Raw genomic sequence first — 13,035 nt, 5'->3', positions numbered from 1 at the left:
AAGTTCATGTCAACTATTCTTTAAATTAGGACCTATTTCCCCCCAAGTAACAGGCCTCATATTACTATTCCCACATCACTCATTCTTTAACCACTGGAAATTTGGTATAATTAGCAGAACCTCTGCCTCCCTCAGGTGAGAGACTTGTTTCACAACTTTTCTTTATTTACTTCTACATTGTCTTCAATGGTAACGGAAGATAAAAGGTTAATTTGTTCATCCATGCAACCATTTGTTCATTTAATTAAACCTGTATCATTATGCCTAGCTGTGGGAATACAAAGGAAAGCCAATTATATTTTATTATAGTGGGATGAACTGTTACATATTTTACATTGTAGTGAAGTGGGGACAATGTGAATAATTACATTTCAATGCCCATGATTGTGAGATTGATGTTGATGAATGAACTAAACATTTCAAGATTTTTTCCCAAGAATTTTCATGTCAGCAATGTGCAAATTGGGTGAACTTTAACAAAAAGAGCTTTAATACTGGCAAATGGAAATTTTGGATTTTAAATATCTAAAATGCACATGGAATTTTAGAGCTGGAAGGATCCTTAGAGGTCAGTTAATTCAACTCATTTTACAGATGAAGAAACCAAAATCCAAAGAACAAGCCATTTGTCCAAAGTCACACAGAAAGCATTTTTTCTTAACGTTTGAGTATAAAGTGTTTTAATAAAATCATTAAATTATACAGTTGGAGATAAATTAATTCCATTTTTACTTTTCAGAAAGGTGAGATATTTTGACAAAAATGAGTTTTAAAAATTAAGCCTAAGCAATCAATTATCAATACCTTTGCATAGAGTTTTCCTTCCTTGTTCATTGCAAGATAGAATTCACTTTCCACCCCTTTGATTGCCACAATTCCAACTGCCACTGTCCTGATTTCCATGATATCTGCAAGGAATCACAGAAAGACATGTCAAGTATTCGTTCAGCTTTGCAAATGATCCACGAATGGCCATTTGTTCTTATTTCTGTTTTAATCGGAAGTTTAAAAAATTTTTAATGTGATTATTTACTCAGCCCAAGACCCCTGACCCACAACAGATACACACAAACACCAGGATAGTCATTATATAAGGGAAGTGCAAACCGATGGTTTTTTATTTTGTAGAAAATGTGTCTGTATCAAATAAATAGTTACATATTTGAGTTCAGCTTTTTATTCTCTAGAATTAAATTTCTAATTTACTATAATAATAATAGCTAATGTTTATTGAACTCATACCACATGCCAAGGATTATTGCATTGCTCTTATGTATTAACTCATTTACTCATAACCACAGATTGAGACAGGTAGTCTTGTTATCCCAGTTTTACAGATCAGGAAACTGAAGCACAGAGAAACTAAGAAATTTGCCCAAATTCTTATACCTGATAAGTAGCAGAACTGGAATTTGAACCCAGACATTCTGGCTCTTAATCATTATATAATTACTTTTCTATTTGGATAAACTTTATCTTAAAAATTATTGCCAACAGAATATACTGAAAGTGAAGAAAATTCTAATTAAAGCAAGTGTAAATGATGGTAAACAGAGCCTACTGCCTTAAAAAAAAGATTGTTTTAAACTGATAGTATTTTGATACATTAAAAGACCATTTAAAACAAAATTATGAATCCTGTTTATATAATACTTCATAACTTTATACCTTTGTAATTAACTTTTAAATCTTTGTTGAAATAGTATTTACAAAATGTGTTTACACAAGAGTGGTAACTTACTATTTTCCTTTATTATATATATGTTCCTTAAATCCTGTGTTTTAATGACACACTAAATAAAGTAAAATCTCAAGATATTTATTAAAATGATGTAAGAATTAAAATTTTAATGTACTTTTATGCGATTTGCTATTAATTACATTTTCTACATGAAGGTACAGTCCTGAGACATTCTTTTACCTATGTCTAACACAGTGCAAAGAAAAGTCAAAATGTCAATTATCTGTGTGGTTGGGCCTTCAAAAACTATTTTCTAAAATATCGACTTAAAGAAAAAACTAGTTGTTTTGCCCCATACCTTCACTTCATTCTCTTATTTTTTTTTTTTTACTTATTTTTGCTACCTGGATAATAAAATTTCTATTCATGTCATTGGGATTTAATGTAGCCCAGCTAATATTTGTCATTTGCCTCACATATATGTTGCATATAGAAGCCCTTTTCCCAATATACTATACTTAACACTAGTCAGAGCTCGTCCAGTTGAGAGTTTCACAGCTACTCATCTAGAAATTGGGTTTTATTAAGAAAATACAAATGAATGGATATTAATCTTTTTATATATTTATTAAGCATTATCACAATGCATACAACCCTACTGTGGTTTTAGGACACAAATTAAGAAAAACAGCCCTGGTTTCTGACCAGAAGTTAAAACCTAATAGAAACAGCAAACATGTCCATATATTTTGAAGAATTTTGAAGAACACAGGCCTGAATAGGCTAGAGAAAATTTTAATAATTGTTTACAAGCACATGAAGGATTATGATGTTGATGCATTCATGTAACGTTCAACACATCTTCACTGAGAGCCAATTCTATGCTAGGCTCAATTCACAGACAAGCCTTGCCCTTTTAGAGCACTCTATTTGGTAACTACAACTTCATTGCATTAAAGGAAGCACAAAGGGAAATAACATGCAGAAGAATACTATTAGGTTAAATTTGTACTAATAAAATGAAAAATACTGAAGAAATTCATTGATTCAACATATTTGCAATACCTCCAAAATGGAATAAATGTATCAGTTAGGTTGATGCAAAAGTAATTGTGGCTTTTGCCATTACTTTTATGACAAAAACTGTAACTACCTTTGCACCAACCTAATATTTAAAAGACATATGGAATAGTTGGTTTCTAAAGATCTTAGCATTGTAAAATATCATTAAGAAGTCAATATTTTCTTTTCCTTCAAGTCTCTTTACTCCTGCCATTCCTCCCTTTATTTAATATATTTTCTTTTAGATAAAAAGAGAATGCTGATGCACAAGCTTAGAGTGTCTTTCATGATCAGTTATTAGGGACTGGAATCTGTAATGTTTGCTGGCTTTTCTTTTACAGAACAATTGTAAAACATAAATGTTGACTGATAGAGTTATTATTAATTATGATAGGCAGACATCTTCCCTTTTCGGTCCAGTCATGACAATAAGTTCATATTACCCCTCTCCCAAAACATTTTCCTCTATCCCCTGCCTGTCTATTGCCCACTATTTCTTTTTTTTTTTTTTTATACTTTAAGTTTTAGGGTACATGTGCACATTGTGCAGGTTAGTTACATATGTATACATGTGCCATGCTGGTGCGCTGCACCCACTAACTTGTCATCTAGCATTAGGTATATCTCCCAATGCTATCCCTCCCCCCTCCCCCCTCCCCACCACAGTCCCCAGAGTGTGATATTCCCCTTCCTGTGTCCATGTGATCTCATTGTTCAATTCCCACCTATGAGTGAGAATATGCGGTGTTTGGTTTTTTGTTCTTGTGATAGTTTACTGAGAATGATGGTTTCCAGTTTCATCCATGTCCCTACAAAGGACATGAACTCATCATTTTTTATGGCTGCATAGTATTCCATGGTGTATATGTGCCACATTTTCTTAATCCAGTCTATCATTGTTGGACGTTTGGGTTGGTTCCAAGTCTTTACTATTGTGAATAATGCCGCAATAAACATACGTGTGCATGTGTCTTTATAGCAGCATGATTTATAGTCATTTGGGTATATACCCAGTAATGGGATGGCTGGGTCAAATGGTATTTCTAGCTCTAGATCCCTGAGGAATCGCCACATTGACTTCCACAATGGTTGAACTAGTTTACAGTCCCACCAACAGTGTAAAAGTGTTCCTATTTCTCCACATCCTCTCCAGCACCTGTTGTTTCCTGACTTTTTAATGATTGCCATTCTAACTGGTGTGAGATGATATCTCATAGTGGTTTTGATTTGCATTTCTCTGATGGCCAGTGATGATGAGCATTTTTTCATGTGTTTTTTGGCTGCATAAATGTCTTCTTTTGAGAAGTGTCTGTTCATGTCCTTCGCCCACTTTTTGATGGGGTTGTTTGTTTTTTTCTTGTAAATTTGTTTGAGTTCATTGTAGATTCTGGATATTAGCCCTTTGTCAGATGAGTAGGTTGCGAAAATTTTCTCCCATTCTGTAGGTTGCCTGTTCACTCTGATGGTAGTTTCTTTTGCTGTGCAGAAGCTCTTTAGTTTAATTAGATCCCATTTGTCAATTTTGTCTTTTGTTGCCATTGCTTTTGGTGTTTTGGACATGAAGTCCTTGCCCACGCCTATGTCCTGAATGGTAATGCCTAGGTTTTCTTCTAGGGTTTTTATGGTTTTAGGTCTAACATTTAAATCTTTAATCCATCTTGAATTGATTTTTGTATAAGGTGTAAGGAAGGGATCCAGTTTCAGCTTTCTACATATGGCTAGCCAGTTTTCCCAGCACCATTTATTAAATAGGGAATCCTTTCCCCATTGCTTGTTTTTCTCAGGTTTGTCAAAGATCAGATAGTTGTAGGTAAGTGGCGTTATTGCTGAGGGCTCTGTTCTGTTCCATTGATCTATATCTCTGTTTTGGTACCAGTACCATGGAAGCATTCCCTTTGAAAACTGGCACAAGACAGGGATGCCCTCTCTCACCACTCCTATTCAACATAGTGTTGGAAGTTCTGGCCAGGGCAATCAGGCAGGAGAAGGAAATAAAGGGTATTCAATTTGGAAAAGAGGAAGTCAAATTGTCCCTGTTTGCAGACGACATGATTGTTTATCTAGAAAACCCCATCGTCTCAGCCCAAAATCTCCTTAAGCTGATAAGCAACTTCAGCAAAGTCTCAGGATACAAAATCAATGTACAAAAATCACAAGCATTCCTATACACCAACAACAGACAAACAGAGAGCCGAATCATGAGTGAACTCCCATTCACAATTGCTTCAAAGAGAATAAAATACCTAGGAATCCAACTTACAAGGGATGTGAAGGACCTCTTCAAGGAGAACTACAAACCACTGCTCAAGGAAATAAAAGAGGATACAAACAAATGGAAGAACATTCCATGCTCATGGGTAGGAAGAATCAATATCGTGAAAATGGCCATACTGCCCAAGGTAATTTACAGATTCAATGCCATCCCCATCAAGCTACCAATGACTTTCTTCACAGAATTGGAAAAAACTACTTTAAAGTTCATATGGAACCAAAAAAGAGCCCACATCGCCAAGTCAATCCTAAGCCAAAAGAACGAAGCTGGAGGCATCACACTACCTGACTTCAAACTATACTACAAGGCTACAGTAACCAAAACAGCATGGTACTGGTGCCCACTATTTCTTTACTGCACTTTACAAGAGGTGATGGCTGGATGTGGTAGCTCACACCTGTAATCCCAGCACTTTGGGAGGCTGAGTCAGGCGGAACACTTGAGGTCAGGAGTTCAATACTAACCTGGCCAACATGGCGAAACCCCGTTTCTACTAAAAATACAAAAAATTATCTGGGTGTGGTGGCGGGTGCCTGTAATCCCAGCTACTCAGGAGGCTGAGGCAGGAGAATTGCATGAACCCAGAAGGCGGAGGCTGCAGTGAGCCAAAACGGCGCCACTGCCCTCTAGCCTAGGCAACAGAGTGAGACTCCGTCTCACCCAAAAAGAAAAAAAAAAAAAAATTAGTTGGGCATGGTGGTGCATTCCTATAATTCTAGCTACTTGAGAGGCTGAGGCAGGGGAATCACTTCAACTTGGGAGGCAGAGGTTGCAATGAGCCGAGGTCACACCACAGCACTCCAGTGTGGGTGGAGTGAGGCTCTGTCTCAAAATAATAGATAAATAAATAAACAAAAATAAGGTGATGAACATTTTTAATCTTATCCCTCCACATATTAGGGTTAAGGATACCAAAAATTCTTCGTAAAGATTCTTCGTTTAACTGAGATGAGAATAGACTTATATTCTTAATTGCTTGACATATTTAAAAAATACCATTCACACTGGGAAATCAACATATCTAAAAGACAATTGCTTGGGGAGAGCATTAAGCAGTGTTGGCAGAATCAGTACCTTATCAACCCTATTTTCTAGTCTATTTTGTTCCATGTCCTACGACCCTCTTTTATTCAAGAAAAGCTCAAGAATAAAGAAATTAACATTATCACTCTTTTGTTCATTTGCAGTGTGGGGAGTGATGTTCCTTTCAATATGCACAAATATTTACAGAAGTGTTAACTATGGGCGGGGCGCAGTGGCTCACGCCTGTAATCCCAGCACTTTGGGAGGCCAATGCGGGCGGATCACCTGAGGTCAGGAGTTCAAGACCAGCCTGGCAAATATGGTGAAACTCCATCTCTACTAAAAATACAAAAATTAGCCAGGCACGATGGTGGGTGTCTGTAATCCCAGTTACTCGGTAGTCTGAGTCAGGAGAATCATTTGAACCTGGGAGGCGGAGGTTGCAGTGAGCTGAGATTTCACCATTTCACTCCAGCCTGGACAACAAGAGCTAAACTCCATCTCACAAAAAAAAAAAAAAAAAAAAAAAGAGGTATTAACTATGAAATCCTACCCTCCAAATCAGAAGCCACGAAGTTGCTCAGAAAACATAATAGAAAAATATGTAATATGCAGATATTAAGTTAGTTACCAATATAAGTTAATTATACTTGGTCTTTTTGTCTACAGTGTATCCGTTGCCTCACATAAAACAAATAGAAGAGGCTGTCTTTCTTTGTGGATTTCCATTTGTGCTTAAGAGAAGTTTATTCACATTAAGTAGCACTCAGTAAATTTATTTCCAAAGATTTAAAGCATATTACATAGATGCATTAAATTGTTGACATAATGTCCATGATAGCATAATGGTAGAGTTCAAAAATATAAATAAAAGAGAGAGAGAGAATCAGCTCATGCAATAGAACATGAAAAACCAGGCAATATGTCAAGCACATTGACCATTTAGCCTTGTCAGCAATATTGTCAATAATAGCATAAATGTATTATTTAGGATGTCACCCTTACACACTAGAGACTATGCCCTAAATAGCTTCCCTGTTTTTTATCCTCTGGTTCAATAATTCATGAATTTATCTAAACCTTTTTGTCTGTTTATTATTTAAACCTGTATCACACTTGGAATGAAAAATGGGAAACTTTGATCTAAATTGCAATTACTTTTTAAAAAAATTCTCTAAAATCTTTCATAATTTTAGGTGTCCCTCTAATCTTGTATTTCAGAAATTGATACTAATTCTTTTTTTAATTACCAATAGCTTTGTGATTTTAAAGTGCTTTAACTTTCCTGTTTGAAAAATTACTTTTTAGTGTTTCACTACACAGAATCCATGCCCACCAATCTCAGCATCATTAATATTTCTTTTTCCTGAAACCTTTAAAGCTTTATATTTAAAGTTTTGAAGGGGTATATATTAATATGGCTGTGCTAGCATGATAACTAAATATTATTTTCAAGTTGGAAAAAAAGTGGAGGCAGCGGTTTGATGGTTAGCCAATCAGAACATTTAATCTTGTCCTTGATCAAATATACCCTCTTCGGCATGTTAAAACTAAGAACTAGTATCAACAAAGAAAAAAACATTTAAATTTAAATACATTTTATGATTTTCTGTCAAGCCTGGATTGTTGAGTGGGAAATCTTAACCATTATATATTTATATTATGTTTAAGGCTATAGATTCCATTCATTTTACATCACTAAAATACACCGACATATACATATATGCAAAAAATATATCAATATATCCAACATATACAAAAAACACTGAAAACACAACAATAAGAAAAAAAAACCTAGTTAAAAAGTGGGCAAAATCTGGACACCTCACTAAAGATACACAAAGGGCAAATAAGCATATGAAAAGATGCTCAATATCATAGATCATTAAAGAATTGCAACATGGATGCAGCCGGAGGCTATTATCCTAAGCAAATTAACACAGGAACAGAAAACTAAATACTGCATGTTTTCACTTATAAGTGGGAGCTAAACACTGGGTACTTAGGGACATAAAGATGGCAACAACTGACACTGGGGACTACTGGCGGGGAGTAGATGAGGGAAGGGTTGAAAAACCATTAGGTACTACGCTCAGTACCTGGGTGATGGGAGCAGTCATACCTCAAACCTCAGTATCACACAATATACCCAGGTAACAGACCTGCACATGTACCCCCGAATCTAAAATAAAAGTTGAAATTATTTAAAAAGGAATTGCAAATTAAAACAACAATGAGATACCTCTGTACAACTATTAGCGTGACTAAACTCCAAAAAACTAACAGTGCTGTATGCTGGCAAGGATGCAAAGCAACCAAAACTCTTTCATTACTAGTGGGAATGCAAAATGGTGCAGTCACATGGGAAGACAGTTTGGCAGTTTCTTAAAAACTAAACATACTCTTACTATATAATCCAGCAGTCATGCCCCCAGGTTTTTGCCCAATTGAATTGAAAACTATGTCCACACAAAAACCTGAACATGACTATTTATAGAAGCTTTATTCGTATCATCAAAAACCAGACGCAACCCACATATCCAATAGGTAAATGGATAAACAAACTATGGTACACGTATACATTGGAATATTATTTAGCAATAAAAAGGTATTGAGCTGTGAAGCCACAAAAAGACAAGGGGAACCTTAAGTACATATTGCTAAGTGAAAGAAACCAGTCTGAAAAAGCCACATACTGTATGATTCCAGCCATATGACATTCTGGCAAAGGCAAAACTTTAGAGACAGTAGTATCGGTGGCAAGGGCCTTGAGGAGAGCAGAAAAAGGATGAAAAGCTGAATCACAGGGGATTTTTAAATCAGTGAAACTATTCTGCGTAATACTGTAATAGTGGATACATGATATACATTTGTCAGAACTCATAGAACTATACAAAGCAAAGCGTGGACCTTAGTATAAACTGATGGTATAAATAAATATTGGCTCATCTATTGTAATAAATGTGCCACATTAATGCAAGATATTTATAATGGAGGAACTGTAGGGGGAAATGGAGATTGTTTATGGGAACTCTATTATCTGCTCAATTTTTTTTTTTTTTTTCGAGACAGAGTCTCGCTCTGTCACCCAGGCTGGAGTGCAGTGGCGGGATCTCCGCTCACTGCAAGCTCCGCCTCCCAGGTTTGCACCATTTCCCTGCCTCAGCCTCCCGAGTAGCTGGGACTACAGGCACCCGCCACCACGCCCGGCTAATTTTTTTGTATTTTTAGTAGAGACGAGGTTTCACCGTGTTAGCCAGGATGGTCTCAATCTCCTGACCTTGTGATCTGCCCACCTCGGCCTCCCAAAGTGCTGGGATTACAGGCGTGAGCCACCATGCCCGGCCTATCTGCTCAATTTTTTTTGTAAATCTAAAAGTGTTCTAAAATACAAAGTCTACTAATTTTTAAATGCAGCTGACTTTAATAATATAATATCATTGAGTGTAGAGAAACTATTTGTACCGACATTTTACGTTATTTATGTCCAAAATATATAGAACATATGTGATTTGTTATTAATTACTATTAAAAATGTCTTTGGTAATGGATTAAGATCTTCTTACCCAATGGATAACTCCTTTTTGTGAAATATGGACAGTAAAGAGGAGTAAGGTCATAATAAAAACACACTTTGGAAATTGTAGGATACAAATACTGGATATACAGACCACTGTTTCACTTGTTAAGTGTACAGTATCTCTCAGGTGTTTGGGAATGGAAAACAAGAGCCAGTAATATTTTAGAAACTTGATCTGATTACTTTAATTATGATATCCTATCTGGATATTAATAAATATATACAAAAATTCAGTTAGTATTTTCTCTTTCCACAGAAAAAATAAAATAAGTGATACCTAGCAGTATATGCCAAATGCAAAACAAAAACAAAAACAAAAACAAAAAAAAAAACAGGAAAATAAATAGGAATTCAGAAGAAAAAAGTGGTCAAGGGAGGATTTGAGGAATAGATAGAGCTTGAATTAGATCTTGATGGATGAATAGAGTTGACATAGGTAGAAAAGATGGAAACATGCTAATTGAGAGATAAAAGTACTATGTGCAAGGCCATGGAAGCAAAGATTCAAAAGTCATGTTCAGAAGATTGAAACTAGAGCTGTATGTCTGGAATAGGAAGTGTAACAAAATAGTGAGAGGGTGGAAAAAGAGTTAGGGCCAAATTGTCAAGGGTCTTGAACCTCCCAGGATCAAGCAATTCTTGTTCCTCAGCCTCCCTTGTAGCTGCAATTACAGGCATGCGCCACCATGACCGCCTAATTTTTGTAATTTTAGTAGAGACCCGGTTTTGCCATGTTGGCCAGGCTGGTCTCAAACTCCTGACCTCAGGTGATTCACCTGCCTCAGCCTCCCAAAGGGTTGGGATTACAGGTATAAGCTACCGTACCCGCCCCAGCTGTAAATTTTCTGCAAATTGTGTACATTCTTGGGAATAGTTACAAAGTAAAAAAAAATCAAATTGTTTTTAGATGTTATGAAAAAAATTAATAAATTTAATAAATAATAAAGTTAGCATATTTTATTTGTTAAATATCTGCTAATCTGTATATTTTATTTTCAAATTTTACTGTCACTATCTTAATATTAAAGTTTAAATACATTTGCAAGCCTTTGAAATTTTCACAGGCTCCCATCTCTGTGCCTATAGGTCAAATGAATAAAATATCCCTGCCCTTAACTCTGAAATCTTTTCAAAGGACTACCCTGGTTCCTTTTCACTAGCACCAACTTTCTTGAACACGTAGCCAGAATCTGCTCATTTTTCTTCAATTTAACTTTTGCATCCTAACTTCTAATCTCTTTATTGGCGTTCTCTCTTCAAGCTCATGAATAAACTCCTAATTGCCAAATCCAAGAGTTCTTTCAGTAACGCTTTATTTTATGCACTGTTTGGCTCACTTCACACTCCTTGTTCTATTCCTAATTCTCATGTTTCACTAATCATACACTACTGGAGTGCAGGGTGAAAAAATTAATCAAACTGATCAATTTTTGTGTAACCAATTCTATAGATCTTTTGTGATAATTTATTATATTGTATCTATGCTTTAAAGTATGTTTTCCATACCATTGTCTGAAATATAGTTTATTCTAACTTTTATAGTTTGAATTTTAAATATAAATTCAAATTATCTTAAATTCATCTGGAATTAATTCTGGGGTATGGTGTGAGGTGATACTCTAAACCAACAGTCAGAGGATGGGAGCCAGGGGGAGGTTCAGGATGAAACTGTTCCACTTCAAATCGTCAGGCATTAGTGAGATTTTCGTAAGGAGCATGCAACCTAGATCCCTGGCATATGCAGTTCACAATAGGGTTCACGCTCCTATGAGATTCTAATGCCACAGCTAATCTGACGGGAGGTGGAATGCTTGCTCACCCGCCCTCATCTCCTGCTCTGCCGCCTAGTTCCTAACAGGCCATGGACCAGTACCGGTCCCCAGCCCAGGGGTTGGGGTCTCCTGCCGAAAACTGATATTTTATTCCTTCAAATAGCTATCTAGTTTTTTCAACATTATTTATTAAACATTCTATTCCTTTTTTACTGATGCCTCTCTTTTACCTTTTATTGACTGTTTTGTCCCATTGATTTACCTGTCTGTCAGCTATATAATCTCATTAATTTATTGTAGGTTACCAGTTTTCAGGTGGTTCATTACATTTACAAGTAGCTCTGATTGTGTTACCAATTATACGTGAATATATCCTCTGAAGCTATGCAGAATAAATCAATACCATTTCCACATAACAGCTCTTGAAAGAGGTGAAGACATTGATCGTGCTTCCCATTATCCTTAGTTTCTTTGGCCATTTCTCATACGGTATGAATTCCAGACTCTTTACCAGCTACATTATTTACTAAAAATAAGTATCTCAGCAAGAACTGGGGTGATATAGATAGCCTAAGACAGAATAGTGTTCATTATTTTCCTTGATATAGACCATAAATGTATTTTACAGTAATACAATCTCACCATCTCCTTAAAAATATTTTTAATCCTGTCATTATTTTAGAGTTTGAATATAATAAAAAGTTTGCCTATCAAAAATACATTTTGTTTTAGGTTAGTATATTTTCCAAGGTTATATTATAAAGTTTGTTTAAATATGTATTATATATAAAGGCAAATGTCAACTGTTCCCCTGCAACAAATGATGAATGTTCCTCATTTTCTTTAAATTAATTATGTTTTTAAAAACCTCATGATTTTTGAAAAAATACATTTTAAAATGACCTCATATAGCATGTGTAGAATTAAAAGTGAGTTAAATAAATATATGTTGAAATATAAATGTTATAACATCAAAGATGACAAAATCTAGTTTTGGAATCTAATCATTAAAATTCTTTCTATGCTTTAAAAAAATTAGCTCACTTATTTTTACAATTTCTTTGGTTTCCAAATGTTGAAATAAGAGAAATAGTTTTATTCTTCTATTTGTAAATAGTGCTCCATAAATAAAATATTGCCGGAGTAGAGAGTCATTATACCCCTCCAAAACGTGAGACCAACTCCAATATGATTGTCACAATATTTTCTGTAACATACAAGTTATTTAACAAGTATTTATTGAGTGTTTATTGCCAGACCCGTTCTTGGCACTAGGACTGTAGTGATCTGAAGAAAATTATCTAAAAGTTAACTGTAAATTGTCAAATATACATCAATTTAAAAAATAAAATAAAAGCGAATTTTGGAGTTATTTTATGCTTCTAATAACTTATATTTAACTCAATGTTCTTTATACTTTCTCTTGTTAACCAATGGTTTGTTAAGGTTATAAATTTAGCAGCATATGACAATGAATGAACTTATTTATATAATAGTGAACATCATCATGACTTCATTAAATGACAAAAGGATGAGTTAACTAAACTGCGAGTAAATCTGGCTCATCTTTCTAAATTCCTGGCATTCATATTTGATATGTTTGTGGAGGCACTCAAACCATTCTTTTCTAAATTGAAAAAATACA

At 35.1% G+C, this 13,035-nt stretch overlaps 2 protein-coding genes across 5 annotated transcripts in view; one reads left to right on the top strand and one right to left on the bottom strand.

Annotated features, from left to right (window-relative positions):
- The window catches only part of FAM227B (family with sequence similarity 227 member B), a 300,149-nt gene that overhangs the window by 137,390 nt on the left and 149,724 nt on the right, over positions 1 to 13,035 (top strand). The gene's annotated exons all lie outside the window — the stretch shown is intronic.
- The window catches only part of FGF7 (fibroblast growth factor 7), a 64,457-nt gene that overhangs the window by 1,379 nt on the left and 50,043 nt on the right, over positions 1 to 13,035 (bottom strand). Inside the window, exon 3 of the mRNA XM_034938738.4 lies at positions 805 to 908. Within this exon, the coding sequence (XP_034794629.1) occupies positions 805 to 908 (104 nt within the window). The remainder of the gene's footprint in view (positions 1 to 804; positions 909 to 13,035) is intronic.

This window comes from Pan paniscus, chromosome 16 (genome assembly GCF_029289425.2).
Source record: "Pan paniscus chromosome 16, NHGRI_mPanPan1-v2.0_pri, whole genome shotgun sequence".
Lineage (NCBI taxonomy): Eukaryota > Metazoa > Chordata > Mammalia > Primates > Hominidae > Pan > Pan paniscus.
This window is presented reverse-complemented; position numbering and strand designations above follow the sequence as displayed.